A 27,683-nucleotide genomic window follows, 5' to 3' on the forward strand; every position below is an offset into this window, starting at 1 on the left:
CGCCCACGCCTCGGGCCCCAACCCACACGGGCGCGCGCCAGGAACCCGCACGCGGCGCCGCGCGGCTGCCGGCGACCCGGCCTCGGCTGCGCATGCGCGCGGCGTGCCGCGTCCCGGGCCGCGCAGAATCTTCGGGAAGGCGGGGGGAGGAGGGGGTCGGGGCGGTCGGGGCTTTGCGCACGCGCGGCCTCGGGGCCGGGCGGAAGTGTCGTCGCCGCGCCGCCGCCGCCTGACGCACTTCCTGTTTGTTGTTGGAGAAAGGAGAGAACTGAAAGCGCGAGGACCGTCGCCGCCTCCGCCACCGCGCCGCCGCGCCGGAGCCGAGGAGCCCCGGCCGTAGCCCCAGCGCGCCTTCCGCCGCCGGCTCCCGCGTCCTCGGTGAGGGCCGCCAGCGGCCGCGGGGAGGGCCCGGCGGCCCCCCTGACCCGGGCCTCGGCTGCGGCGTGTGGGGCCGGGGGCCGAGGACTCGGGGAAGGGGCCCGAGGGCTGGAGACGGGGTTTGGTGTGGGCCCGGGCCGGCTCGGGCCGCGGGCCCGCGTTGGGGTCGCGTGTCGGGGCGGGCTCCGGCCGTCCCCTCGCCCCGTTCTCCGCTCCTCCCCTCCCGGCCGCCGCCGCTCCCGGCGGCCCCCTCCTCCCGGCGCCCTGGGGGCCCCGCGCCGGCGGTTGGGGCCGGGCGGGTGCCGGGACCGAGCGGCGGGCTCGGGGTGGAGGCGCCGAGCAGCGGCCGGGGAAGGGGCGAGGGAGCTGCCGCGTGGGAGGCTGAGGGTCTGAGTGTTTGAAGGCCCCGCGGGGACGCCCCTGAGCCCAGGAGGGAGGTGGGTTTGCGGGAGGAGTCGGGGGCCGCGTGTCCGGAACTCCCTGCCTGCTCTTCCGAAGCGTGTGGATGGGATGGTCGAAATGGTTCGGCTTTCAGCTCACCAAAACGGTTCGCTTGGTTTCTGTTCAGGGGGTATGGCAGTTTATATAACTGAAGTTTCTGTCAAGTTTTGCCCAAGTAAGGAAAGAATTGACGCAAGAAGTGGAAATTGCAAGCTTGCGTTGTCTCGCGAAACGTTTTCAGAGTGTGTTGGGTCGCCAGTCAAGACGTTTGAGTCTCACTGCTAACTCACGAGCCACGGAAAGGACACGGTCTTTGTGGAAAGGTCTCCGCACCAACCCGAGGGGGCTGCCTGGCAAGCGTGGGCGCGGCGGCGCCGTCTGTATTCGCAACGTTTTAATTGCAGTTGTGGAATCGTACTAAGACTTTATGGCTAGAATCTTTTAAGGCGACTAATTGATTTAGTGGAAAAGTTAGGCCGACTACCCAAAAAAGGAAAGAGAAGCTCTTACCATTTGAACTTACTTGTTCGTGTTTTAGTCGCTTTTTTTCTAGTAGTTAACCGGATCAATGTTAACTTGATTTGTGAAAGGCATTTTGTACTTCTTTCCCCAACCTATTTCTAGACTACCGCTCCCCTGATTGTTCCTGGGAAGTTTAGTCCGCACTTCTCTTGTTTCCAGTTAGAGACCTCAGCTCCTGTGGGTGTGTTTGTGTTAGCCTCTCATTCCTGTCCGGCTCTGCTGCGCTGTGGACTCTAGTCCGCTAGCCTTTTCTGTCAGGGGTTTCTCCAGGCAAAAATACCGGAGTGGGTAGCCGTTCCCTTCGCCAGGGGATCTTCCCAGCCCAGGCATCGAACCCCAGTCTCCTGCATTGCAGGCGGATTCTTTACCATCTGAACCATTATGAGTGTCCTTTGTGCGTGCTAAGGAGCTGTGGAATTTGGGGGATTATGCAGAGTGTGGACTTGGGGAGTAAATTGGCTGTTAGTCGTTTGTAGGTGTGGATGACTTGAAGTGGGAGGAGAACAGAAGGGGATGAGATGTTGGTTTTACAGATTGGCTTAAGCAGGCTTGGTGTGTAGTGCTGTACAATACGAGAAAGTTGGGAATTTAAGGGTTTTTCCAAAAATTTGACATGTGTTCAGCACCCTCTTTAAAATATCATTGTTTTAAATTCGTTTCTCTTGACTCAAAAGAGGTAGATTCGAGAATTATTTCTGACTGGAGGAGAGAGACTTACCTGGAGGGCTGGGTGGAGAGTATGGTTTGAGTAATACTCTGGATACTAAGTGGAGGATAGGGAATTGTGGTGTGACTACCTGCAGTGAGTGGCAAACAATAGCCTTACTCTTCAGGCAAACCCATTGAATTTTTAGGTGTTTGATCTCAGGGTAGAACCAGTTTCCCTAGTATTGACTCTATTTTGAACAGCTCCAAACAGAATTGTACTCCTCACCAGCAGTGACGTTTTCCACCTGGACTCAGGTTTGGGGTGGAATGCGTCTGTGCCTTTCATAGTTTTAAAGAAGACACAGTCATTTTCAGTTCGGTTTTTCGGCATCACAGTGTAACCCTCAGCGCGCCAGCTTAGTGATGTAGCGGTCACCTCACGTTCCACCGGGGTGCAGTCGCACGTGACTGCACGTTCAAGGTCAGCTGCTGCTACCTGGGTTAGTGCTTAAGGATGATTAAATGTCACTCTTGGTGTCTGTTGGTAAGAAGTAAGTGAATGTAGTCAGTCTTTTGATATCTTAACAGAATTTTTAGAAAGCGTGTTTTTGTTTTTGCTTTTTTACTTCCTTGGAAAATGATCTAGAATGTAGGCTGGTGTTCTGTGTTATAAACCGGGTTTGCTTAAAATTCGTCCAGGACGCCACCCAGTGGCAAGAGCAGGTTAACTGCGGGCTCATTTGTGATCTAGGGTGGGATCAGTGGCAAGGTTTAAGAAGTGCTTTGTTTTCTCTTGGTGAATAGAATTTAAGAGAACTTCAAACTTAAAAAAAGTGAGATAAATGAAGAAAAGAGAAGTTGGTGAAGGTAAGAATAGTGCACAGAAAGACAGTTTTAAAGCTTGATTGAAGAAAGGGGCTTACTGGATTTGTCAACGAGAAAAAAAGTTGGTGCTTCTATTACAGATTATAAGGTGTTTTTCAAACTTTTATTTTTAGGGAGACGTACAAAGAACAGTTGACTCCTTTTGTTAGTGTTGGAGAGTGCTTTAGAGGGCAAGCTTGCGCCTATCCTTTTATTAGAGTAAAATTTTTACTTTATTTCTGAACTGAAAACAGGTGAATTTTAAAAATACTTCATTTTTAAAGTGAGGGGAGTTTCTGGAAAAAGGACTAAAAGGTTAAATTTTTAAGTGTTGTAGTATATCTCAGAGTAGAGAAGGTTCCGTCTAATTTATATTCTAAACCTTACTTCAAAAGCTATACCTCATTTAGGCATAGTTTGGTTTACTCTGAAAACCTAACCTGTTTGTAAGGACGTCTTGATTATTCTAAATAAAAAGCAGCAATCATCGCATTTGGCTGTGAGGCGGTGGCTCTATTTGTGTGTCAGAATACTCCAGGTATTTTAGGGTTCTTAAACTCAGGTGTAAAGATCACATGTCTTTGGAATGGTGATTTCTTACGGCAGCATGTGATTTTGTGTCTTTTGAAATTTTTATCCTACCTTTTTCACCAAGAGAGGTGGGAAAATGGCAGCCCACTCCAGTGTTCTTGTCTGGAGAATCCCTTGGACAGCGGAGCCTGGCAGGCAACAGTCCATGGGGTCGCAAAGAGTCGGACACGACTGAGTGACTGTCACTCACTCTTTCACTGTGTGTGCTGGTGCACTGGGCCCTCCTCTGAGGGCCTTTGGGCAGACCTGGCATTTTCCATCGTGTGCTCCCGTGACTGTAGAGTTGTCCTGGACCCAGAGTGCTCGGAAGATAGCGGTGGAACTGGATCCTTTTTTTCCTGGTTCATCTGTGCCCCTTCTGTGGTTAATAATGGAATCCAGAGGTTAGGGGAGTTTAGAGGACAATACAGCTAGCGTGCAGATTCAGCTCACAAGTACCAGGACTGATGAAACACCAGTACGTGCCATGTATTATTTTAATGAAAGGACGTTAGTCATACCTGTAAGTGTCTAATGGGTGATGATTGCCAGATGAGAGAATGGTCTTGGATCTTGAGTTATAGAGGAAATAAATTCCCTTGTTTGTTTCTGGAATACTTTAAGGCATGTTGAGTAAGAACAAGACACAGAAGATGATGATTTGTGATAAGGAATGACAGTTGATCTCTGTCTTTGTCCCCTGCTCTCTGTGCTACATCTCATTCATCAGATACTGAGATGATGTGGAGGAACTTGTCCACGTTTGCCATCTGTTTCTTTTTAAACTTGCCCCCTTTCCATTAAGCAGTCGTGTTGCACAAAATTAGTTCCATGTCACAACATGAATTCAACAACGTGTTTAAAGTTTCTCCACTTGGAAGTTAGAAGGTAACAAGTATTTTGATTTGCTGATTTTTTAAGCTGAAGAATAGAGAATGTCTTCAAGAGACAAATTGCATAACGTAAAACACTGTAATAGGTAGCAGTCTGTGGGGCAAAGCTATCTGGAAGGAGGAACGTTGATTTTCCCCCTTCAGCTCCATTTTCAACATGGAGTCTCTTGGATTGGAAAGGAATAAGGAGCATTTTTATTGCAAGCAGAGTGAGGTTTCTTAGGTGTTAGATGGAGAGATATCAGAACAGTCTTTTGGGTGGAAAGATGGTTATTTAAAAATTTTTTTGCTGTGTTGTGTGGCATGCGGGATCTTGGTTCCCCAGCCAGGGATCAGACCTGTGCCTCCTGCAGGGGGATTGAGGAGCCCAGGCCACTGGGCTGCCGGGGAATTCTCAAGGTTGTCAGGTTAGCCCAGTTACACAGTTTTAATTTGCGTGGATGGGCAAGATTTGGGACAGAATAGCCAAAGGACTCAGTGCAGAGATGTCTTTGTCACACCCCGAGCTTGAGGAACATGGCTCGGGGTCATCGTGTAGAGGCAGGAAGGCCGATGTGTTGGCACCAAAGTTCTTTAGTGTCTGTGAGACCATGGGGCCTGTGTAATGACTTGGACATTCTCCTTTAGAAATTCAGTAAAGACACAGGGTTATAACTTAAAAGGAACTAGTTAAGCAGTTCAAGAAACTTGGCTTTTCATAGCTGACTCACAGGGCACCTCTCCTGGATGGATATTTGTGAGTGTCACCTGAGGTGCTTGTTCAGAATCTTGCATATGAATAGTTGAGGAAGACGGAAAGGAGGTGCTTCTCTGAGTGGGCCATTGTAAGTTAAATTCTACACATACATCCTGGCACCCCCCCCCCATCCCCCGTGACCGCTGAGAGGAGCGACCCAGGCTAAGGAGCGAGAGCCTTGGAAGGTTTACAGCTCTGTCTCAAGTGTTGGCGACGTTGTGGTGTGTGCCCCGTGAGACCTCTACAGTCACACTCACTGTCAGAAGAAGGGGCGTCCTGGGAAGCCCTTTCTGAGCTACAAAGGTCTGTAGGGAAGAAGCAGTTAGCTGAGGACCCGTCTCGCTCACCGAGGCACAGCATGAATGGAGAAGCCCGGGTGCTCACAGCTGTTGCTGCCCGCGGCCGGGGAGCTGTGTGTGGCCCTGGGAAGGCCCGCGGCCACTCGCTGCTGGAGTGGGTGCTGCTGTCAGCCTTTCCTTTTCTTGTAAAAAGGAAAATCCTCTTCAGATTTCTTGCGATTGTCAAAAACAGGTATTAAATGTGGGTTATTTTTTAAGCAATCTTTTTTTTTTTTTTTTAATTATATACTTGGCTGCACCAGGTCTCAGCTGTGGCATGGGGGATTTAGTGGTGGCATGCCAACTCCCAGCCGCGACCGTGGGATCCAGTTCCCCAGCCCGGGCCCTGCATTGGGAGTGTGGAGGCCCAGCCACTGGACCGCCAGGGAAGTTCCATATAGGTCTTTCTTAAAGGTGAAGTGTTGTGACGAGAGCTCTTGAAAAGCAGGGGACACCTGTGTTACTGACCTGGCCAAGGGGTGAAAGACTGCAGCAACTGGACGTTCACACTGGCGACCCCTCTTTACCAGTTGTGCGCCTCTCCTTCCAGGGTGCCTTGAGACAGTGGCTAATGACCATGTGAAACCGTGTGTGGAGGTAAGCGCAGACAAGTATCCCTTGTTTCAGCATTTATAATTCTGGTTTGGATGTGTGCAGCAGTAGTTCAGGCCCAGGCAGACCCCGGTTTATAGCGGTTGACTTTAGTGGAGGTGTAGCCTTTTTTTTCCCTGAAACAAGTCGATGGTTTGTGACAACCTTGCGTCGATCAAGTCTATTGGCCCCGTTTTTCTCACAGCATTTGCTCACTTTGTGACTGTCAGTTTGGTAATTCTCACAATATTTCAGGGTTTTTCATGATTACGTTAATGATCTGTGATCAGTGATCTCTGATGTTACTGTTGTAATTGTTTTAGGCCCTTCTAAGACCATCTGAGACCCTGTGTTCTGACTGCTTCACCGACCCCACCATCTTTCTCCCCCTCCTCAGGCCTCCCTGTTCCCTGAGACACAACAATACTGAAATTAGGCCAGTTAGATCTCTGCAGTGGGCTCTTCAAGTGAAAGGAAGAGTCTCCCTCTCATTGTAAATTAGAAGCCAGGAATGAAGATGTTTACTGACAAAAGGCCCGTGGAAAGCTGGAGCTAGGCCTCTTGTGCCGAATAGCCAGGTTCTGAATGCAAAGAAAAGATTCTTGAAGGAAAGTGCTACTCCAGTGAACACATGAGTGGTGAGAAAGCAAAATCGCCTTACTGCTGTAGCGGAGAAAGTTTTCGTGGTCTGCCAAAGCCCAGGCGCGGCTCTAACTCTTCAGTTGTGTGAAGGCTGACAGAGATGAGGAAGCTGCTGGGAAAGTCTGACGCTGGCGGAAGCTGGTTCATGAAGTGTGAGGAAAGAAGCTGTCTGTGTAACGTCAAGCGCGAGGTGAAGCAGCAGCTGCTGACGTGGAAGCTGCAGCGTTACCCGGAAGATCCAGCTCAGGTCCCTGGAGAAGGCGGCTGCACGGAGCAGCAGATTTTCAGTGTAGGTGAGTCAGCCTGATGCTGGAAGGAGACACTGTTGGACGTTCATACTAGAGGGAAGTCAGCGCCTGTCTTCAGAGCGTCTCAGGACAGGCGGGCTCTCTGTGAGAGGCTAACGGGGCCCGGGACTTGGAGGTGAAGCCAGTGCGCGGCGGCCACCTGGGAGTCCTGGGGCCCTTGTGAGTTACGCTGAGGCTGCTCTGCCTGCGCTCTGGAACCGAGCACGGCTCCCTGGATGCTTCACACCCACTGCTGTGGCCCGCTGCTCGGGTTAAAACGTTCTTTCAGAACTTACTGCTCGCTGACCATGACCCAAGAACTCCGGAGACACATAGTGAAATTCATGTTTCATTCCAGCTAGCACAACCTCCATTCTGCAGCCCATGGGTCAAAGAGTAATTTTAGACTTTCCAGTCTTGTTATTTAAGGAATACACTTTGTAAGGCTATTGATGCCATAGGCGGTGATTCCTCTGATGATCTGGACAAAGTCAATTGAAAACTCTCAGAGAAGGACTCACCATTCTAGATGCCGTTAAGAATATTTGCAATTCATGGGAAGAGGTTGAAACACCAACTAATTATAATTTACAGGAGTTTGGGATAAGTTGGTTCTGACCTTCATGGATGACTCGGGGGTTCAAGACTCAGTGGAGGAAGTAAGGGCAGGTGTGGTGGAGACAGCTGGAGAGCTAGACTTAGAGGTGGACCCTGAAGGTGGGACTGGACTGCTGCAGCCCTGCAAGAACCTGTGAGGGGATGAGGGGCTGCTGCTTTAAAAGAGCGCGCAAAGAAAGTGGTTTCTTGAGATGGAATCTGCTCCTGTTGAAGATGTTCTGAAGATTGTTGGCTTAACAGCAGATTGAGAATATCACATAAACTTAGTTGAAAAAGCAGTGGCAGCATTTGAGGATTGAGTCCAATTTTGAAAGACATTTGAAAGATGGCATAGGCTGGCTCCAGTCACGGCGTGGCCTGGTGGCATAGGCTGGGTCCATAAACTTATTTCTTTACCCACTGGGTCTATAACCTCTCCCCAACACCGTTCATACTTAATTGTGTATGCCTAAGTTGTTTTTTTTTACATGTCTGTCTTCTGAACTTGGTAACTTGGTCCCAAAAGTGTCACGATTGTTACTGCGTAGTAAATATACATAAATTTGCTCAGAATTACTTTAGTTTTTACTGAGAATGAATGTGTTGATGGTATAATTGGTACCCAAAAGTTTTGATCTGTTGAGTCAGTGGGCAAGATACCCAAGGTGGAGTGTACCAGGCAAGCTGTGGACTTCACTTATCTGGAGAGCCACAGTCGCACAAAGGGAACGGCAGGAGAGAGGACGAGGCTACGAGGACCCCTGGACCACCAGGCCATGGCTTGGTGTCTGCACTTGAAACGCATGACAGTCACTCAAGTTACCAGAGATGAATGCTAGGGATTTAAGGTGTAGCATGAGGAGGACAGTTAACACTGCGGCACGTCATATGAGCTTCCCCGGTGGCTCAGGTGGCCAAGAGTCAAGAGTGAATCCTGAGTTCTCATCACAAGGAAAAAGTGCTTTTCTGTTTTTTTCATTTTGTGTTTATATGAGATGGTGGTGGTAGTTTAGTTGCTAAGTCATGTCTGACTCTCTGGTGACCCCATGAACTGTAGCCTGCCAGGCTAAGGCCCCTCTGCCCATGGGATTTCCCAGGGAAGAATACTGGAGTGGGTTGCCAGTTCCTTCTCTAGGAGATCTTCCTGACCCAGGGATCAAACCCAACTCTACTGCATTGGCGGGCACGCTCTTTACCGCCGAGCCCCCAGGGAAGCCCATATGAGATGATAGGTGTTCACTAAACTGATTGTGGCGATCAGATTGTGATTCTCTACACCTGAAATGTTTATAGTGGTATATGCCAGTTATGTCTCAGTGAAACTGGAAGGAAAAATACACGCCAGATGTTCAGAATCCCTTCTGATCTGTGGGTGTTTCATCAGTTTTGTTCTGGTGTCATTTTGACGTAGTTGTACTTTTTTCTCTTTTTGACTTATTTTTAACTTTTTATTTTGAAACCATTGTGTATTTATTGGAGAGTTGCGGAGATAATACGAGAGTTTTCCTGTATGCCTCTTACCGAGCTTTCCTTAGCATAATAACATGTAACCATGGTGTGTTTTTGAAAAATAAAAAATTAGGTCGGTGGAGTACTGTTAGCTACAGCCTCCATTGACATCACACCAGATTCCTGCCTCGCCCCCACCCCCAGCATTCTCCTGCTGCCCCAGATACCAGTCCAGGAGCTCAGACAGCGCTTGGTTAGCAGTTATTCTTAGTCACTTCCAAGCTGGCACTGCTCCACAGTCTCTCCTTGTTTTTTCCTGACCAGGCCTGCAGTTTTTGCTAGTAGCATCTTTACTCTCTCGACTGACAACATCTCCTAGGCTCGTCTTGTACCTTTCCTGTTCCAGACCTAGCATTAGCTAGGGCAGCAAAGCGCCATTCCAGGAATACCCAGTGGAGCCGACCGTGTCCTTTAGAGCTGGTTTTTTCTGGTCTGGACAGCATGTTGTATCTGTTGTGATACTGTTTGCATATTTATAGCTCACCTTGGCTGTGAGAAAAGAGGCTCCCACAGGATATCAGAAAGGGTATCTGGTGCCACCAAAGATGAGAAAAGTGAAGGGGTTTGAGGGGTCTGCAGTGAACCACAGGAATCTGTGGGTGGGTTTGTTGTGCGTGGGGCGGAGCAGTGTAGAGCGTGGCGAGGGTTTCCAGCTGGGGAGTGGAGTTATAGGAAGAGGCCAGGTGGGAGTGGGGAGGACAGCATGAGATGTGGTCATGTTCTATTTGGGATGTCTTGTCAGACGTCCAAGTGGCTGTGTTGAGAGCCATCTGTCTATTTGTGTCTGAAATGCCAGAGTGAGGCCTATGATTGGGGCTAACAGGAGGGAATCATTGCTCCATAAACGGTAGTTAAATAACAAAGCAGATGAAAGCGCGGGAGTAGGGTGAGAGGGCTCTGAGCCCCCGGCGTTCCCACAGCTGACTGAGGGGAGCAGGCGGGCAGGTGGAATGCAAACTGGGGGCCTCCGAGAAGAAAGCCCACGTGTGCTCGGGCTTGCCAAGTCCGCCAGCCTGAGCCCTGAAAATGTGCCCTGGGTGTTAACGGGGGAAGCGCTTTCTCGTGACCGTAAAAAAGAGTAAGGTTCAAGTGGTGGGCTGGCCGGGTGCTGGCCAGGACTGTGGTGAAGGCACTTCCTTCCGGGGCAGTCTCCACTGAGAAAGAAAGAGCCCCCGTGGCCGAGTGCCTCTGTCCCCGGGGCTGGTGCTTGTGGAGCTTGTGCGCCCCCCAGCCAGGGCTGGTCCTGGGGGTGGGCGGCTCGTCCAGGAGGTGCTGCAGGTGCCAGCAGTGGCCACCTCTGGCGGGCGTGGAGTCTTCTCCAACACCACAGTTCAAAAGCATCAATTCTTCGGTGCTCAGCTTTCTTTATAGTCCAACTCTCACATCCATACATGACTACCGGAAAAACCATAGCTTTGACTATCCGGACATTTGTTGGCAAAGTAATGTCTCTGCTCTTTAATATGCTGTCTAGGTTGGTCATAACTTTTCTTCCAAGGAGCAAATGTCTTTTAATTTCATGGCTGCAGTCAACCATCTGCAGTGATTTTAGAGCCTAAAAAGATAAAGTCTGTCACTGTTTCCATTGTTTCCCCATCAATTTGCCATGAAGTGATAGGACCAGATGCCATGATCTTAGTTTTCTGAATGTTGAGTTTTAAGCCAGGTTTTTCACTCTCCTCACTTTCATCAAGAGGCTCTTTAGTTCTTCATTTTCTGCCATAAGGCTGGTATTACCTGTCTATCTGAGGTTATTGATATTTCTCCCAGCAATCTTCATTCCAGCTTGTGCTTCATCCAGCCCAGCATTTCACATGATGTACTCTGCATATAAGTTAAATAAACAGGATGACAATATCCAGTCTTGACATAACTCCTTTGCCAGTTTGGAAACAGTCTGTTGTTCCATGTCCAGGTCTAACTGTTGCTTTTTGACTGGCATATAGATTTCTCAGGAGGCAGGTCAGGTGGTCTGGTATTCCCATCTCTCTCAGAATTTTCCACAGTTTGTTGTGATCCACACAGTCAAAGGCTTTCACGTAGTCAGTAAAGCGAAAGGAGATGCTTCTCTGAAATTCTCTTGTTTCTTCAGTGATCCGACTGATGTTGGCAATTTCCTCTGCCTTTTCTAAAACCAGCTTGAACATTGGGAAGTTCATGGTTCACATACTGTTGAAGCCCGGCTTGGAGAATTTTGAGCGTGACTTTGCTAGTGTGTGAGATGAGTGCGAGAACTAACACCCCAGAAAGACGTGCTTTGCATCGTAGGGACTGGAAGGCAAGAGTAGGAGGTCAAGAGAACCCGGAGGCAGATTTGGCCTTGGAGTACAGAATGAAGCAGGGCAAAGGCTAACAGTTTGGCCAAGAGAAAACACTGGTCGTAGCAAACACCCTCTTCCTACAACACAAGAGAAGACTCTACACATGGACATCACCAGATGGCCAACACTGAAATCAGATAGATCATATTCTTTGCAGCCACAGAATGGAGAAGCTCTATGCAGTCAGCAAAAACAAGACCGGGAGCTGACTGTGGCTCAGATCCGGAACTCCTTGTTGCCAAATGCAGACTTTAATTGAAGAAAGTAAGGAAAACCACTAGACCATTCAGGTATGACCTAAATCAAGTCCTTTACGATTGTACACGAAGTGACGAATAAATTCATGGTATTAGATCTGATAGAGTGCCTGAAGAGGTTGGACAGAGGTTCGTGACATTGTACAGGAGGCAGTGAGCAAGACCATCCCCAAGAAAAAGAAATGCAAAACAGGCAAAATGGCTGTCTGAGGAGGCCGTACAAATAGCTGTAGAGAGAAGGTAAAGGCAAAGGAGAAAAGGGAAGATACACCCGTTTGAATGCAGAGTTCCAAAGAATAGTGAGGAGAGATAAGAAAGCCTTCCTCAGTGATCAGTGCAAAAGAGGGGAAAACAATAGAATGGGAAAGACTAGTGATGAAGAAAATTAGAGATACCAAGGGAACATTCCATGCAAAGATGGGCTCAATAATGGACAGAAATGGTATGGACCTAACAGAAGCAGAAGATACTAGGAAGAGGTGGCAGGAATACACAGAACTGTATAATAAAGATCTTTATGACCCAGGTAATCACGATGGTGTGATCACTCACCTAGAGCCAGACATCCTGGAATGTGAAGTCAAGTGGGCCTTAGGAAGCATCACTATGAACAAAGCCAGTGGAGATGATGGAATTCCAGCTGAGCTATTTCAAGCCCTAAAAGATGATGCTGTGAAAGTGCTGCACTCAGTATGCCAGCAAATGTGGGAAACTCAGCAGTGGCCACAGGACTGGAAGAGGTCAGTGTTTATTCCAATCCCAAAGGTGGTGCCGAGGAATGCTACAGCCTTTAGAGGGACCTGTATTTTGTGAGTCCTCATCGCAGCCGTTAGTTTCCTGTCCACTGAAACAAGTCCCATCCTGAAAACAGAGCAAAGCCGCCCCCCAATCTCTGGCTCACCATTCTTGGTATAATTAACTCTGTTTCTGGTACTTGAGCTCCTGCTTTCCTGGGCGCTCAGCTGGCTCTTCAGATGTGTGTGCTGGGTTTTTACATAACATTTCTAGGAATTTTGAGTTGGTCAGAGGGGTTTCTGGTTTTGATTCTGCTTTCTTATCTATCATTTTCTGCATGAAGTCCTTGGACGGGTAAGGAGGGCTTTTCCCTGTGTCTTTCTGGCCTTCAGGTAGCAGCCAGCCTCTGTAAAGTCAAGGAGGGCTGTGCAGGCGGGCTATGCATGCCTGTATGCTGAGTCACGGTGCAGCAGGCTTGTGTTTTTCACTGTGAGTTGCTCCCCAGTGTGGAAGAGTGGAAACACAATCCAGCTGTGCGCCCTGTGTTGAGAGACTGTGTCCCAGTTGTGGCAGTGTTTATATCTAACCTTAGGAGAACGGGCTCAGGGAGGTTATGGTCTCAGATATTTGTTTACAGTCAGAACGTTTCTTCTCAAAATCTGGTCCTAGAATTTGGGGAAAGGCTACCGAAAGCCTGGCTTCAGTTTAGCGCTCAGTAGCCTGACAGAAGAACTTGATTTATTGGCTGAAATTGTTCTGTAGGCTTGTGTCGTGTGGGTCTGTTTCGTGTCGGTTGTTGGTCACTGGTTTAGTGAGGTGACTTACCAGTCAGGTTAAAGACGGACGCTTGCTGGACTTCACATCTTGAGAGGTGGCAGGTGTGTCGGTCGTGACTGGCGTGTGACTCGAGGCCCCCTCTTCGCAGAGGAGGTGGAGCAGGGGCTTCTCTCCTGTGAACCTCTGCGGGCCCACTCCGAGGCTGCCCTCTCCCTGCACTGCCAGCAGGGTGGTGCTGTGTGTTCCCACGTCAGATGCTGGAGGCCCGGGAGGCAGTCACAGGGATATCCCCGAGTCCGAGCCGGCGGGTGGAATGTGTCTGCGGTTCCTTGTGGCGTCCCCAGGCTGGGCACAAGGTGTTCGTCAGGTGGCTGCAGTCTTGCCCAGCACCTGGCAGAGGGTGTGAGAAGGGGACAACGCTTTGGTCGGTCTGGACCAGGGACCTGGCAGCTGGTGGGCAGCGGGCCCCAAGGCTGCTGCAGAGTCACCTGTCAGTTTTATTTAGTTGAGGCTATTCTTAGCTTATTTCAAAGCGTTTTTTCCTACATCGGGAAGGGTCTTAGAGTGTGAGACTTGGAAGCGGCTCCCAGATGAGGCTCATCGCAGTTAGCGATGGTTAGTGCCCAGGCAAGGTGACATCTACCTCCTGCTCCGTCTCCCCACCCCGTACCCCCGCTACCAGCCCAGCCTGGGCCGTCTCGTCACTGACCATGGATTTCTGATTGCAGGACTTGTTCCAGCAGCCTGTTAAAACATGGTGGATTACTATGAAGTTCTAGGCGTGCAGAGACACGCCTCGGCTGAGGATATTAAAAAGGCGTAAGTAACCGTGTTCTGAAGGAGTGCATCTGGTCACCGCGGTGTGAGTTTGCACGGCCTGTGGAAACCGAATTGCAGTTTGCGTGCTGTGAGTCTGCTGCGCGCTAAATTGGAATGTTAGGCCCCGGTTGGCAGGTGAGCTTGTGCCCCCTGAGACCTAGGCTCACCTGTCACCCAGGGAGAGGGCCACTTGCTTTCCTCTGGCACTTTATCTTGGGACATGGATTTCATTTCTGCTGGAATTAGATCAAAAACTCCCCGAAGGTATGAAATCAGCCCAAAGAGCTTTGCTGTTGGACTTGGCAGCGGAGCAGCCCTGGCGCTCACGGGCGCCGCCGCCCATCCTCAGTGGGCTGCCGCCAGCCCCCGTTGTGTGGCTGGCTCGGGTCCGTGGTGGGGTTTGAGCCTGCGCCCCTGTGTCCTCGCTGCAGTGCGTGGCACTCCTGAGGCGAGTCTCAGGCCGCAGGCAGCCTCAGGGCGCGCTGAGGTCTGTGTAGTTCCCTCGGTGTTAATGTCGAGCAGGACGTGGATGGTGTTTTAGCTATGTCACGGTGGGCCGTGGAGTTCACACTGCGCCTGGCCACAGCCAGGAACGGCAGGGTGCAGTGATGGTGCTCTTCTTAAATAAGGTGTGAATGTCATGAAGACCACCACCAAGAGGGGCGGGCCTGGCTTCTGTGTTCTCCTGCGCTGGTGTGGTGGGGGTAGTCACTGGTGCTGCCCCTGGGGGAAGGGCAGGGTGTGCGCCACGCCTGTCTAGTCTCCGCTTAGAGCTTTTGCTTTGAAATGTTTGCTTCATGTGACACATGAGACACCACCCTGGAAGTGGGATGTGATCAGTACTCTTAACTCCTTTTTAAGATACAGGAAACTGGCACTGAAGTGGCATCCAGATAAAAATCCTGAGAACAAAGAAGAAGCAGAGAGAAAATTCAAGCAAGTAGCTGAGGCGTATGAAGTGTTGTCAGACGGTGAGTGGGGAGCGTGGGGGCTGTGCCCCCGGGTGGGGCCTGCAGAGGAAGGCCTGGCCGAGGGGCTTTGGGGTCGTGAGGGGGGTTTTCTGGGCAGACTGGGTGTCCTGTCCCCGCCAGCCTCCCGATAAGGCCCTGTGAGTGCTGTGTGCCCTGGCCTCCAGGCGTCTCCCGGGCGGCTCTGTGAGTCTCTGCCTGGCGCCGGAGGCCGCCGGGGCTGGGGTGGCGTGGCCTCTGGCCCCCGTCGCCCTCCTGAGCACCCTGTGCTGAGGTGCTGGCCTCCTAGGAAGGCCCTCCTGAGTTTCGGGGAGTCAGGCGTTGCGCACACTGCTGAGGTGTGGACTCCACAGCTTGTAGGCTTCCCTGCCCTGTTAAGAGTTGGGAGCTGAACGGCACTGGAAGCTCAGGCCTGTTGGTTTAGCTTCATGGGTTGTACAGAGGGTGTTAGCCAGACCTTGGGTTCTTGGTAAGAGAAGCCTTGGGGCAGGGCGAGGACTGTGGAACTTCGTGAGAAAACTGGAAAAGTGCTCACAGCGCCTTGCCGGGAAGCAGCCCTGAGTGACCTGGTGTGACTCTCGGCCGAGGCGCTTAAAAGGCTAGACCAGAGGAAGCGGACACCTGCTCTGGTGTAGAAGAAGGCCTCGTCACCTCACTCCATGAGGTCTGGTGTAGTTGACTCATTGTCCTGCTTGTGTGCCTGATCCGCACTCCCAGATTTGTGGATTCACAGACCAAGAACATGAGACAATTTGAGAAGTAAATTCAAATGTCAAACGTGATTTTTGGCAGCAGCAGAACCTTTAAAGCTCCCATGAAAGTGCTGCTTTTTGTGTGTATTTGTAAGGGGCAGTCTGTTCTTCATGCTTCCTTAGGAAGCCTTCAGGTCCAGGAGTTACCGGCAGAGACACACAGCTACTGTTCTTAAGGCACTGATGCCCACCCTGGCTGCGGATAGCTTGCTTCCACACTTGTTTGCCCGTTACCCCCTCACTTGCCACACACAGTGTGTCTGCAGAGCCTGTGTGTCTGAGCAGGGCTGCCCTGTCACTGCTCTTGTTTGAGAACCATCGCCCGGGCTCGGGCGGGCTGCTGCCTGGCCAGGGACGGCCAGGCTGGGGGCTGGCCCCTCTCTGCCCTCGCCAAGGCCCTGTCCTGCTCCTTGCTGTGCCGTGGGTCTTCCCGAGTGGCACTGTGTAGTCAGGTCCATGTCTAGGGGTGGAGTCGCTTTGCAGCTTTGTAGTGGGGTTTTGATGCAGTGCGTGGCACACACACAGCAGTAGAGTGAAATAAGTGGTTTTTTTTTTGAAATAAGTCTTTTAAGCTTTACTTAAAAATATTCTGAGGTGTTTTTAAGGGAGTTGTTGTTGTTCAGTCCCTAAGTCGCAGCCGGACTCTTTGTGACCCCGGGGGCTGCAGCCGCCAGACTTTGATGCCCTCAAGTGTCACAGTAAGGGGGTCCCAGCTCTTCAAAAACAAGTGTGGACCTTGAGAGCTGTGGGGGGCCTTTGGTTCACAGCTTCAGAAACGCTTTACTAAATTTGGGGGAAGAGAACTTGGTCTTTACTGATTTATCTTTTTAAATTTATAGCTAAAAAACGGGACATCTATGACAGATATGGCAAAGAAGGATTAAACGGTGGCGGTGGAGGTACGTGTGTGCACACTGGTCCTTCTCCTGGTCTTGTGTTGAAAGGAGGTGGCCTGATGATACAGTCTTACGGTGATCCAGTCTGTCAGTAAATAGGAATGCAGTCCGGAGAGCAGGCTGAACTGGGGAGAGGAAGGAGAGATTGATGGCCTGGAAAAGGCCTATTAAAAATCTTGTACTAGAAAGTACTTACTGGTGTACCTTTTGTAGATAGGAAATAACGTAAAACCTTACTATCATACACTGAGTGTACCCTGAGATCAATACTGGAGGTTGTGTCAGAAACATCCTTACTGGATGTTCTATCAAAAAACTAAAGAGCCACCAAAGTGGCTGCCTCTGGTCATGAGGCTTGGACGTGTGCGTTTTGATGGAAAGTGGCGCAGTAACCTGCTGCCCCGCGAGCTCCGTGGTGGGCGTTTGGGCTTGCACGCCTCAGACCTCCTGGACATGCCCGAGCAGCTGTTCCACAGCCTGAAATGCTGTGTGTGGCTGGCGCACCCAGAGCGGCGGGAGCCCCCAGTGCGCGGGTGGCTCGAGGGCGGCTCGGGGACGGCTCGGGGACATGGACCTGCGCGCGTTTCTCAGCTCCTGGCGCAGGAGACTTTGCTCCCAGCAGGACTTGAGCGAGCTTCGGGTGTATGGAACTCATTCCTTGTTTGGGTCAGGATGCAGGTAGTAATGCGTAGACAGTGCTTGTGTGCCTGCCGCGCGGGAGGCCCTGACTGAGCTGTGCTTGCTTCTGTAGGTGGAAGTCACTTTGACAGTCCGTTTGAGTTTGGCTTCACATTCCGAAACCCAGATGAAGTCTTCAGGGAATTTTTTGGTGGAAGGGACCCATTTTCATTCGACTTCTTCGGTAAGTTCATCATCCGGGTCGTCATTTACATAACGTGTCCATGACTCATGACAACGGGTGAACCCTTTCGTTTCACCACTCTTGTAGCTTGTCCTTAAACTTTCTGCTTGAGCAGTGCACGAGTTTAACTGAACCCTTCTCCCTTCTTCCTTTGGAAGATGTTTCAGAATTTATACCTTGCACGTGAACATAATAAAGGTTTGAACGCTTTGTGTCCTCGGCTATGCGTTTCACTCTAATTAGCTTCCTCTGCAGTGGGAAGGAGGTGGGGCTGCTCCTGGTCGGATAATGAATTCTCTGAATTTCCTGTGTAGGAGTCTGATTGAAAACACTAAGCATCAAGGCAGATGTTGCTCAGAAGACATTTGATTCATAAACTTCTCTTTTTCTGATTGTGGTGGTAGGACTGTTGAGTTTGCAGTTCTTGGAAAGAAAGGACACCTCTAGAACAAGGTATCACAAGTGTTAGTCTTTGAGAATAGCTTTGCCGGGAGACCTTGCTGCTCTGGCTGCTCTTCACTGTAGGAGAGCGTTCCCAGCCGCTGGCCTCTGGGTCCTGGTGCCCGATGCGAGGCGGCGTGGCAGGAATGCGTGGCAGGGTCTGGTGTTGGCAGTGGTGTGAGCTGGGCCGCCTGCCATGCGCACCGTGATGCCTGTTGTCTCTGCCCCTGGGTGGGGAGACAGCGCCCTGTGTCTGCTCCTTCACTGCCCGGAGCCTGGTTGAAAAGACAAGACACCTGCTGCAACCCCTCAGGAGGGCGACAGGAAGAGCAGCTGTGTCTGCAGATAGCACAGGGGAGCCGTGGGCCCTGCACATGGCAGGCGTGGCGAGGAGTACGGCGCTGCTGTGTCCGGTAGGTGTGGCCCTTCTTAGGGGGCAGTCCTTCTGTGACTCCGTGGGGGTTCGAAGAGACTGTGCTTCCTGTTTACTGCGGTGCTGCCTGCTTCCTGAGAGAGTGGCTTGTGGAGGGATGTGCATATACGCTAGTGTACAGAATATAACAGTGGAAGCTAAGCAGGGGAGTGTGAGGGGTGGGGCAAGAGACTCACCTGTTTTGAAGGCTTTTTTTGCATTAATTACTGCTGCAGGAAACACTGGGAAGGCTCCCTGTAAGTATATGAAATTAATTATATTCTTTATTAATTGTCCTTTATAATTGTAGGAAATATTACTGTAAGAAAGACACAGAAGAGTTTTAATGACTTTTCTGCCTTAAGATTATCTTGGTGTCTCATTACAACCTGTAACAAGCTCCCGATGTGTTTTGGGGGAGCAGGGTAGTGTCTGGTGAAACTGGCCAGGAGTCTGGCTGCTTGAGCTGGGGATGGAGGGTCCCTCAGGCTGAGGAGGGCAGGGCAGGCCACCTCACCACGCCCGAGGCCGGCCTGCTCACACCAGCTCGGGCACAGGGTGGTTTTTTTAAAAAAGAGTGTCAGGAAAGAGTCCTCAGTGTGTAATGGTAGCCAGATTGTGTTTTTCTTGGGGAAAAAGATCTGATGGGTTAAGCTTCCTCACTAAGAACGGTTTTCCCTGAGCAGCTCTTTCCGGAGTGAAGAGGGGCGAGGGTAGTTGGGGCTGGGAGAGCGAATAATGCGGTTTTACCCTTGTGAGCACCGACCTTCACGTCTTCTGAGTTGAGGTTTGTGCACGTGAGGAGGTCTTGATGTGCATGTGACTTGAATCAGAAGAGTTCGGGTTTGCGGGTCGCTGGGTGGAGGTTTCTTCTCCTGGGTTCCGGGTCCGCTGGGGGCTGGGCCCCTCGGCCTCTGCCCGGGGCTCGAGGCACACGCTGCGCTAGCAGCCCCCCCCCCCCGGTCTCTCGTGGCCCCTGCGGCGGTGACCCTCCTCCAATCCGTTCTTGTAGGTGTTCTAGGCGACTTCCATTTTCAGGCTCTCAGGATTTACACACGGGAAAAGGAGCTGCTCCACGGCTACTGCATGTACGAAGTGACAGTGCAGCGTGCTGGCGGTACGTTCAGAGCAGGGCTGAGCGGCCGTGGGGCCGAGGGTGTGCTGCCTCAGCAGGCGTGGAGTTGATGTTTTCCGGCAGCCACACCAACCCTGTCACGCTGTCCATTTAGAGGAGTGTGTTATTGTCTTAATTTTCCACACGACCAACTCTTTTCCTCTCCTGTTTTCCAAAAAAAGTAGCTCAGAGTCTGTTAAAAGACATTCTGAGGTTCATTTTGCATTTATAGGAACGTAATACCCCGTGTCTGGTTTCAGACAGCCCAGGTGAAAGGGGAGGGACCTTGAAGCGGAGAGCTGGTGGGAAGGACGGAGTCCTGTACCTGGGGCCACACTCGTTGTGAGGCCTGCCCCCTGTGGGCAGAGGCCGCGGGCCCAGCAGCCAGGGGCCTGGCTTTCAGACGGAGGGGTGCCGGCAGGGCTGTGGGCTGAGCTGACTTCCCCTAGTCCTGGGAGAACCTCCTTTGGAAACATTCAAGTGTAGGGATCATGTTACTTTAAATTGCGATGACTCCTTCCTTGGTTTATCATTAAAGGATGGTGCTAGTGAAATGAGGTTCTCAGACGGAAGAGCCGCTGAGCCCTGGAACCCTAGTGGGGGCCACCGTGTGGGGAGGCATCTCTGTGGCCCAGCTCTGAGGCCGGGAGCTCCCCTGGGCGCGCGCACGCTGCCCGGCGGCCCCTCGCGTCCGGCCAGGCAGGCCCGCCCAGCGCCCGGCCTGGCGCTGGAGGGTAGTGAGCCGGTCGTTCTCCCCCCAGGGTTCGAGGAGGCGGCCAGCGAGGAGTTGGAGCCTGAAGAGGAGGCGGTGGCGGAGAGCGCGAGCGAGGAGGACAGTGAGGCGCTGGACGTGGTGTCCAGCGAGGAGCTCGACCTCTTTAGTGACGACGAGCCCAGCGAGGGCGCTAGCCTGGGTGGGGGCGAGCCCCCCAGTGAGGACTTGGAGTTCATCTCCAGTGAGGATGAGGCCAGCCCGGGGGACCCGGAGGAGCTCCTCGAGGAGTGTGAGGAGCTGCTCAGTGAGGACAGCGGGCCCGAGCCCGAGGCCCTGCCGCTGCCCCGCGGCCGGCCCGCTGAGCGGAGCCTCTAGAATAAAGAGTTTCCACCACCCGCGCCTGATGGCTCCCTGGGGCCCCGAGGGAACCGGGGGCTTGGGAGGAGCCGCGGCCCCAAGGACGGCGGTCTCCCGCTGCTCTGGCCACCTCAGACGGCCGCTATGTCTTTGCACGGGGTCTCCTCTGTACGCCTGTGTGTCCCTCCTTACGCGTGTCCCTCCTTATGTGGACAGGGGGCCTGCTTGTCTGCAGCGGCCCTGCCTCCCGCCCGAGGTCAGGGTCGCGGGCCATCGTTGGGGGCCCTGTGCATCCTGTGGCGTACACAGCCGTCTGGTCAGCTTGGAGGCAGCGTGGTTTGGAAGCAGGCACTGGTGAAGTTGTGCTGCTGAGAGAAGCCACAAGTGGGAAAGCATAGCCTGTGGCTGTGGAGGCAGGGCAGGTGTGATGACCCCTCCCAAGGGGGCACTCCCCTGTGGCTCAGTGACTGCGAAGGCCCTGCTGAGCCCCTGTCCCCTCAGGGGAGGGGTGCTGGGCTGGGTTGGGCTGGCCCGGCCCGTCAGTGGCTGGGACCTCCTGCGGGTGGAGCTGGGTGTGGAGCTGGTGTTTCAGGACAGTTTCGTGCGGGTGGGTGCCGGGCGGATGGGCCTTGTGGTCCTACCACCTCCACCCTCAACAGGGAGAGGAAAGGCTTCTGAGAAGGCCACTCTCAGAGTTGTTTTCTGGGTCACGAGAGCAGTGGCTGGGCCCCAGGCTTTGCATGATCTTCCTGGGAATCCAGAGTTGGTCTTGAGACTTTAGTGGCCTTCCCGGCTCCCCCATGGGGGAGCTTCCCGAGCCCATGCAGGAGTCCAGGCTGGACTCCTTCCTCCTGGCGCGGTGGTCCCTGTGGCTAAGGGCTGTCCTGGCCGCAGGCAGGGGGAGGGCGGCTCCCTCGCAGCTGCTTGGCAAGGGGTAAAGTTGCAGGGGCCCGGCCTCCGTCGCCACTGAAGTAGGGGGTCTGGATCCCTTGCGTGTGCTCGGCACCCTTGCCTTGGATGGCTGTTTGTAACTGCTAGAAAATAGTGTTCCAGCTAGGCCTGTGGCGTAACTAGGAGTCACATTTGTAATGAAGCTGTGTGCACAGCTGGAAGCAGGATGTTCATTTGCCGAGTATTAATCTTGGGCTTGCCGTGCACTGCCAGGTACCACCCCAATGCTGGGTCAGCCATGGAGAAGCGCCCCAAAGCCCTCCTCCCTGGGGTCCCAGCCGTGTGTCACCCATGGCTGTTTTTGAGTCACTTAGGTTTGTTTATTTCAGATAACTTTTTAAATATGTTTTTTCTACTTCTGAATATGCGAGAAGAAAACATTACAAACTTCGAGTTGTTGCGAAGGAGTGTTTTGACCTTAGCTTGTGGCGTTGGGGTCAGTGCAGGTGGGGTGGTCACGCTGGAGTCTGTCTGCTGTCCTGGCTTTTGAGTCACGTGTCGCTCTTTCCTCAGGGTTGCTGTGCCTTAGCACCGAGACTGTAGTGGAGGGGCCTGTTTTTGTTTGACATGCTCAGGATGCTTGTTAGAGTTGGTGGTGTTTTCCTTTGCTGTGCAGTTGTGTGCGTGTGGCCTGGGGACTGGGTGGTGAGCTCTGTGAGGACAGGAGCTGCGAGCCTTCGCTGAGTGCCCTCGGTCAGGCCCTTGGCTCTGCTCCTGGGGGCACGTATGGCTCTAAACATCTTTTCGCTTAGCTTTCCCCTTAAGTCTTCTTACTAGAATGTGCTTGTGTGAACATTTGGAACACGTCTGGTGGTGGTTTTTCACAGCATTCAGTTGGCGTGTTTTTTGTCATAAGATTGACATTATTACTTAGGTGTTTGCAAGCATCACTTTAGTGGACTTGGCTTGGTGTTTCTGAGAAGAGCAGGACCCTGTAAGATTGCAGAGGAGTGTTTCTGGGCAGCATGTTTGGTTACGTTGTGTCTGATTCAGATTTACTTACAAGATAAATGCAGTTTTTACCCCTTTTACCCTCAAAAATAATAACCATACAGATTGAACATAAGAATTTGGAAAACAATCGAGGTCGAAGGACAGAGCGGGGAACCACCCTTGTCTTGTTGCCAGTTGAAAGCCCACTGTGAACGCTTTTCAGATGTTAGAGTTGTGATGTGTGTTTTTTCTAAAGCTTAAACCTGATGACCCTTCAATAACCTTCATTTAACATGTTCTCCATTTGTATATTGGAAAATTACGTAATTAGGGAATTTTCAATTTTCACTATAAAAGTTTGGGGGCCCTTTAGTAAGTTATTTCCATGTTTGATGAGTTGATGTCCATGAAGTAGATTGAATTGCTGGATGAGAGGGTCTGTTAATTAACTATTGTATTTAGCTTGGAGCCTAAAGGTTGTGAAAGCTTATGGCCTGCTCAGTCACGTCCGACTCTTTTGTGACCCCATGAGCTGTAGTCCGCCAGGCTCCTCTGTCCAAAGAATACTGCAGTGGGTTTCCATTTTCTCCTGCAGAGGATCTTCCCGAGCCAGGGATCAAACCCACGCCTCCTGCATTGGCAGGCAGATTCCTTACACTGAGTCGCCTGGGAAGCCCAAAGCTCACACCGCCTGTTCTCCACACCCGCCGCAGCCTGTGGCGGGAGTTGGGAGTGCTGGTCTCGGCCTGGCTCCTGTCAACACAGCATCGTCGTCGCGACTTTCTTAAAAGACCTGTTTTCTAGCATCACCATGACTTACAGATGAGACTTTTCATTTTTAGGGTTAGCTGTTGTGACTTTACTATCTGAAATTACACGTTAAAATTCGGTGGCTACTGGAATTGTAAAAATCCATATTTAGGCTGTATAATACAGAAGTGTGCAAGATAAAAGACTTCAAAAATGAAAGAATACAAGAAAACAAAACTAACTGAAAACCCAACTGGCCTTATTCTTATAATGCTACTCAACTATCTTTTGAAGTAGCTTCTGAACAAGGTGACTTATAATTATGAAAGTTCACTTAGCTTCATGTAAACAAATTAAAACCATTTAATGGTGGAATCAAATGGACCCTGGTTTAAGTTGGCCCCAGTAGTTTTGTGGAGAGTCCTGAGGGTTCCAGTTGCTGTGTGAGCCTTAAATCATAACTAAACGATTGTCAGCGGTAATGAGAGGAGGCTGCAGGAGGGCGCAGGCTGTGGCTGGCTGTGGCCCCCGGAGCCTGCGGAGACCTGAGGGTCAGGAGCTCTCGCAAGGGCAGTGAGCGTCTGAGGCTGCTCATGTGGCTCTTCTTGAGAATGCGATCACACCGAGTCCAAGCTGCACTTGCCACAGCTGTGCCTTTACCTGGGCGGTCGTAACATGAGTGTGATTACTTGCTGTCCTGTGACTGGATGAATGGAAAACGTGTCAGCGTCGCTGTGCAGATCCCGATGAGAATAAGGTGAAAAGTAACTTAATCGAATGCTTGGATTTTATTTGAACAGAATGAAGTCTCTCTAGAGATCTATAAAGTGTTTTGACTCCAAAGTTTATGATTAGGCTTTGTCTTTATGCTCCTAACTGGGAATGATGGGACTGGCAGCCATGCTTACACAGCTGCTGACAGGAGTGGCCTCTTCAGGCTGCGCCTCACGTGGCAGCACGCACACACGCACTGTGGAGCGCGGGCCCTGCGGCTCAGAAGCAGCAGCCTCTGGGCTCCGTCCTGTCCCGGCCCGCCGTGGAGCTGGTGAAGCGGTGTCTGCCTTGGGCCGGTTCCTCTTCGGTCCTCCCTCTCCTGCCTTCTTTCTAGGTCTCTGAAGAAGCCGCCCGTGACCATGCTTTCTAATGCCTGCTTTTTCAGGCCTGCTTTCCTGCACTGTTAACGGCTCTCTTAAGAAAGGCTTGTAGTTTTTCCACCTGCTTGCCCATCCCCACTCTGAGCGTCCCTTCAGCTCGGGTCTGCCTCTGGTCACTGCCGGCTACCTGGGGGGTTCCCAGTCATGGTCGCCTGTGTGCGGGGTGCGCTGTGAGCTGCAGTCCCCGCTCGCCTGCGTGCTCATGACCGTGTTCTGCTCACTGTTCTCCTGTTCCTTTCGCCACCCAGATGCGTGAATTTCCTGTTTTGATCACGCCTGCCTGGTTTAGAAATAGGCCGTGCCGGTTCTCTTGCTTCTGTGTCATGGGTTCGTTTCTCTTAACCATCTGTCAGGAGTCCTTGCTTTTATTTCTCAGAGAATTCCCATTTCCTAGAAAAAATACAGCACTGATTGATTTCATAGTGAACTTAATAGGGAACCTCAGTGAATTTTAAAAGTTTGTCTAATTCATGTTTTCAGTAAGTGCTCATTGATTGGTGACAGCCACCAGAAAGAGCTCCGTGTGGACAGCTCTGCCCCCAGCTCTCTGCTCAGTCTGCGGTGCGTATTGATGACCTTGAGCTTTATGTTGGGACACGTTGTGTTCTGGTTTTAGATGAGTCTCGGAAACCGCAGTAAAGCCGCAGGTTAGATGGGTTGCTCTGAAGGCGAGCTGCGCTGTGGAGAAGCTTTGCTCCTGCTGGAACAGTGTCCGGAGGCGTCGCCCGCATTCCCTGCGCGGCTCTCCTGTGGAGAAGCACCTTGGGGTCAAGGTTTCACTAAGCACTTCTGTTTCTTTTTAGAAGACCCGTTTGAGGACTTCTTTGGGAATCGAAGGGGCCCCCGTGGAAGCCGGAGCCGAGGCACGGGCTCGTTCTTCTCTGCTTTCAGCGGATTTCCCCCCTTTGGAGGGAGATTTCCTTCCTTTAATGCAGGTACTACACCCTCAGACTTACCCTGGTGTCTGAGTGGATGCCAGTGCAGGCTTCTTTCTTTTAGGGCACTTTGTAGTGTGCACATGCCTTTTGTGGAACAGTTTGGATTTGCCACTGTTTGTGTATATACAGATCTTTGCTTAGTAACCCACATTCCCCCCGCCCCCGCCCTAATTTTCCAAAGAATGTTATACTTGAGAACCTACTTCAGATCTTCACTATTAAAGGCCAGTATTTAATGAAATTCTTGGTTAAAAGGAGTGAGGTTTTGGGATAAATAACTGGAATAACTCAGATAATCTCATTAAATCCTTTTAAATCTAACCTCCTCAGCAGTTTAAGGAAAAAAAATGTCCTGGGGAGTCCAAGTCGATGGGGTCAGGAGCTAAGGCTGTAGTGGGGCCTGCGTGTGCCATGTGGAGTCTACTGGTGCGGTTTGGTGCGTGGCACTGGCTGGCGACTGGAGGCCATCCATCAGCTGGAGTCAGGCGCATAGCCTGGCGCAGCCGCGTTTCACGTGGAGAGCTGGAATCTCAGCTCTTCTCTGGTGCACGCCCAGTTCCTCTGTCTGTTCTGGGCCTCCCTTGTGTGAGTGTCCCACACTCTGTGGGCAGCACAGGGGATGCAGCTCCCAGACTCTGCTCCTCCGAAGCCAGGGGTCTGTGCCACCCAGGGCCAGGGCAGCTGTGCTCCCCTCTGGCAGGCCCTCTCAGATGCCACGTAGTATGCTGGGATTTAAGGGAGAGTCAGAGAAAAGAAAGTGGGCAAGCCTGTCAAAGAGCATTTCACTTAAGGAGTATGTGTGGCATGCAGTCCTCCCCTTTAAGGAGCCGTGGGGAGGGCGTGTTTCTGCTGTAAGGGGGCATTCAGGATGGGACAGGCAGCGGGCTCCAACAGGCAGAGCAGCCTCAGCCCCAGCCCAGAGTGGACTTGCTTTGTTGTGACTTCTGAGAGTCAGGGTTCATGTCCTAGGTGAGCACTTCATAGCTGAGAGTTAGTCTAGGAACTCCAGACCCATACTTCTCCTGATAATTGTGGTATTCTTGCTAAAATTATTTCAGCTTCCTGGCAATTGAGATTTGTATCCCCTGTGGTCACAGTTACAGGGAGCCAGCAGAAGCTTGTTGGGTGTGCCAGTCCGTGGCGGGGTTTGCTCCATCCTGTGAGATGTGTGGGGGCAGGGTGCTGGCCCGTTGGTAGGGGAGGTGGCTGGGCGGCTCCACAGAGGCTTGCGTCTGCTTCCCTGGGCTGGCCGCGTGTGCTGCGCTCGTCTCTGACCCCTCTGCTGTCTCTTACAGGGTTCACTTCCTTCGGCTCGCTAGACCACGGGGGCCTCACGGCGTTCTCCTCCTCCTCGGCCTTCGGCGGGAGTGGGATGGGCAACTACAAGTCCGTATCGACGTCGACGAAAGTGGTGAACGGCAGGAAGATCACCACCAAGAGGTGCGGGCCTGGCGTCTGTGTCCTCAGGCGTAGGTGTGGGGGGCATCACCAGTGCCACCCCCGGGAAGGGCAGGGTGTCTGGGCCATCTGGGCCTCCTCCGATCAGAGCTTGTCCTTTGAGATGTCTGCTTCCTGTGGCACATTGGACGCCGCCCCGTCCAGTGTGCAGGGGTGCGTTGGGATGGCAGTGCCTCCGTTGTAGCACCTTGGCCACTTCGGCAGCTGCTGCCTGTGCTCAGCCAGAGGCGCCCGCGCTCAGGACGCTGGCTTCAGCCACAGAGTCGCTGGCTTCAGGGGCGCCCGCGGCGGGTCCTCTAAAGGTGCGCGCTCAGGTCCATAGGCAGGCCTGCTCACCTCAAATGACGATCTTACGGTGTGTGTTATCCCCCTTGCCTCCCCTCCCACAGGATTGTCGAGAATGGTCAAGAAAGGGTGGAAGTTGAAGAAGACGGCCAGTTAAAGTCCTTGACGATAAATGGTAAGGAGCAGCTGCTGCGCTTGGATAACAAGTAGCTGACCGCACGCGCGTAGCAGAACCCTAACTCTGGCACGCGCCATGTGAGGATTAACAGGAACATTTTTTTGAAGATTTCAAACGAACTCGACTTTCAGTATAACTGTACCTAATCTAAAGTATTTATACACAGCTCGTCGGAGCCCTGTTTGTCATAGACTTTTGAGTTTACTGTTGGGACCACGTAATAGGACTATTTTATTTGTCTTTAAAATTGTTGTAAATCTCTGTATGCACTTTGCTTTTTATTAAACGTAATCCAAGGTGGCCGTGACTCTTTCGTACACTAACACCAGCACGGACTGCTTTTCCATTGTGTTTGAAACGTGAGCCGAGTAGTCTCAGCCTGCTGTGAAGTTAACATTGCCAGGATGACTCTTCCACAAGATAATCTCAGTTTTTTCAGTATTTAGTAGTGACGATATTAATACATTAATGGTAATGCATTTCTGGTTTAATGTGCATTGAGGATGTTTTCAGTCGTGCATGAATGCTGGCAACTTAGTAAGTTTTGACAATTGTTTAAATATGTAATGTTAAGCTTAGGTTTAAAAAAGTTAA

The 27,683-nt window shown here is 51.7% G+C and overlaps 1 protein-coding gene across 1 annotated transcript; it reads left to right on the plus strand.

Annotated features, from left to right (window-relative positions):
- Positions 1-249: 249 nt before the first annotated feature.
- DNAJB6 (DnaJ heat shock protein family (Hsp40) member B6) lies at positions 250-27,683 on the plus strand. The gene is made up of 8 exons (XM_068972665.1): positions 250-378; positions 13,835-13,925; positions 14,787-14,896; positions 16,485-16,544; positions 17,293-17,403; positions 25,034-25,165; positions 26,464-26,608; positions 27,016-27,683. Exons 2-8 carry the CDS (start codon positions 13,861-13,863, stop codon positions 27,119-27,121), a joined length of 729 nt encoding a protein of 242 aa, XP_068828766.1. The 5' UTR covers positions 250-378; positions 13,835-13,860; the 3' UTR covers positions 27,122-27,683.

The sequence above is a fragment of the Capricornis sumatraensis genome, chromosome 5, assembly GCF_032405125.1.
Source record: "Capricornis sumatraensis isolate serow.1 chromosome 5, serow.2, whole genome shotgun sequence".
In the NCBI taxonomy this organism is placed as follows: domain Eukaryota; kingdom Metazoa; phylum Chordata; class Mammalia; order Artiodactyla; family Bovidae; genus Capricornis; species Capricornis sumatraensis.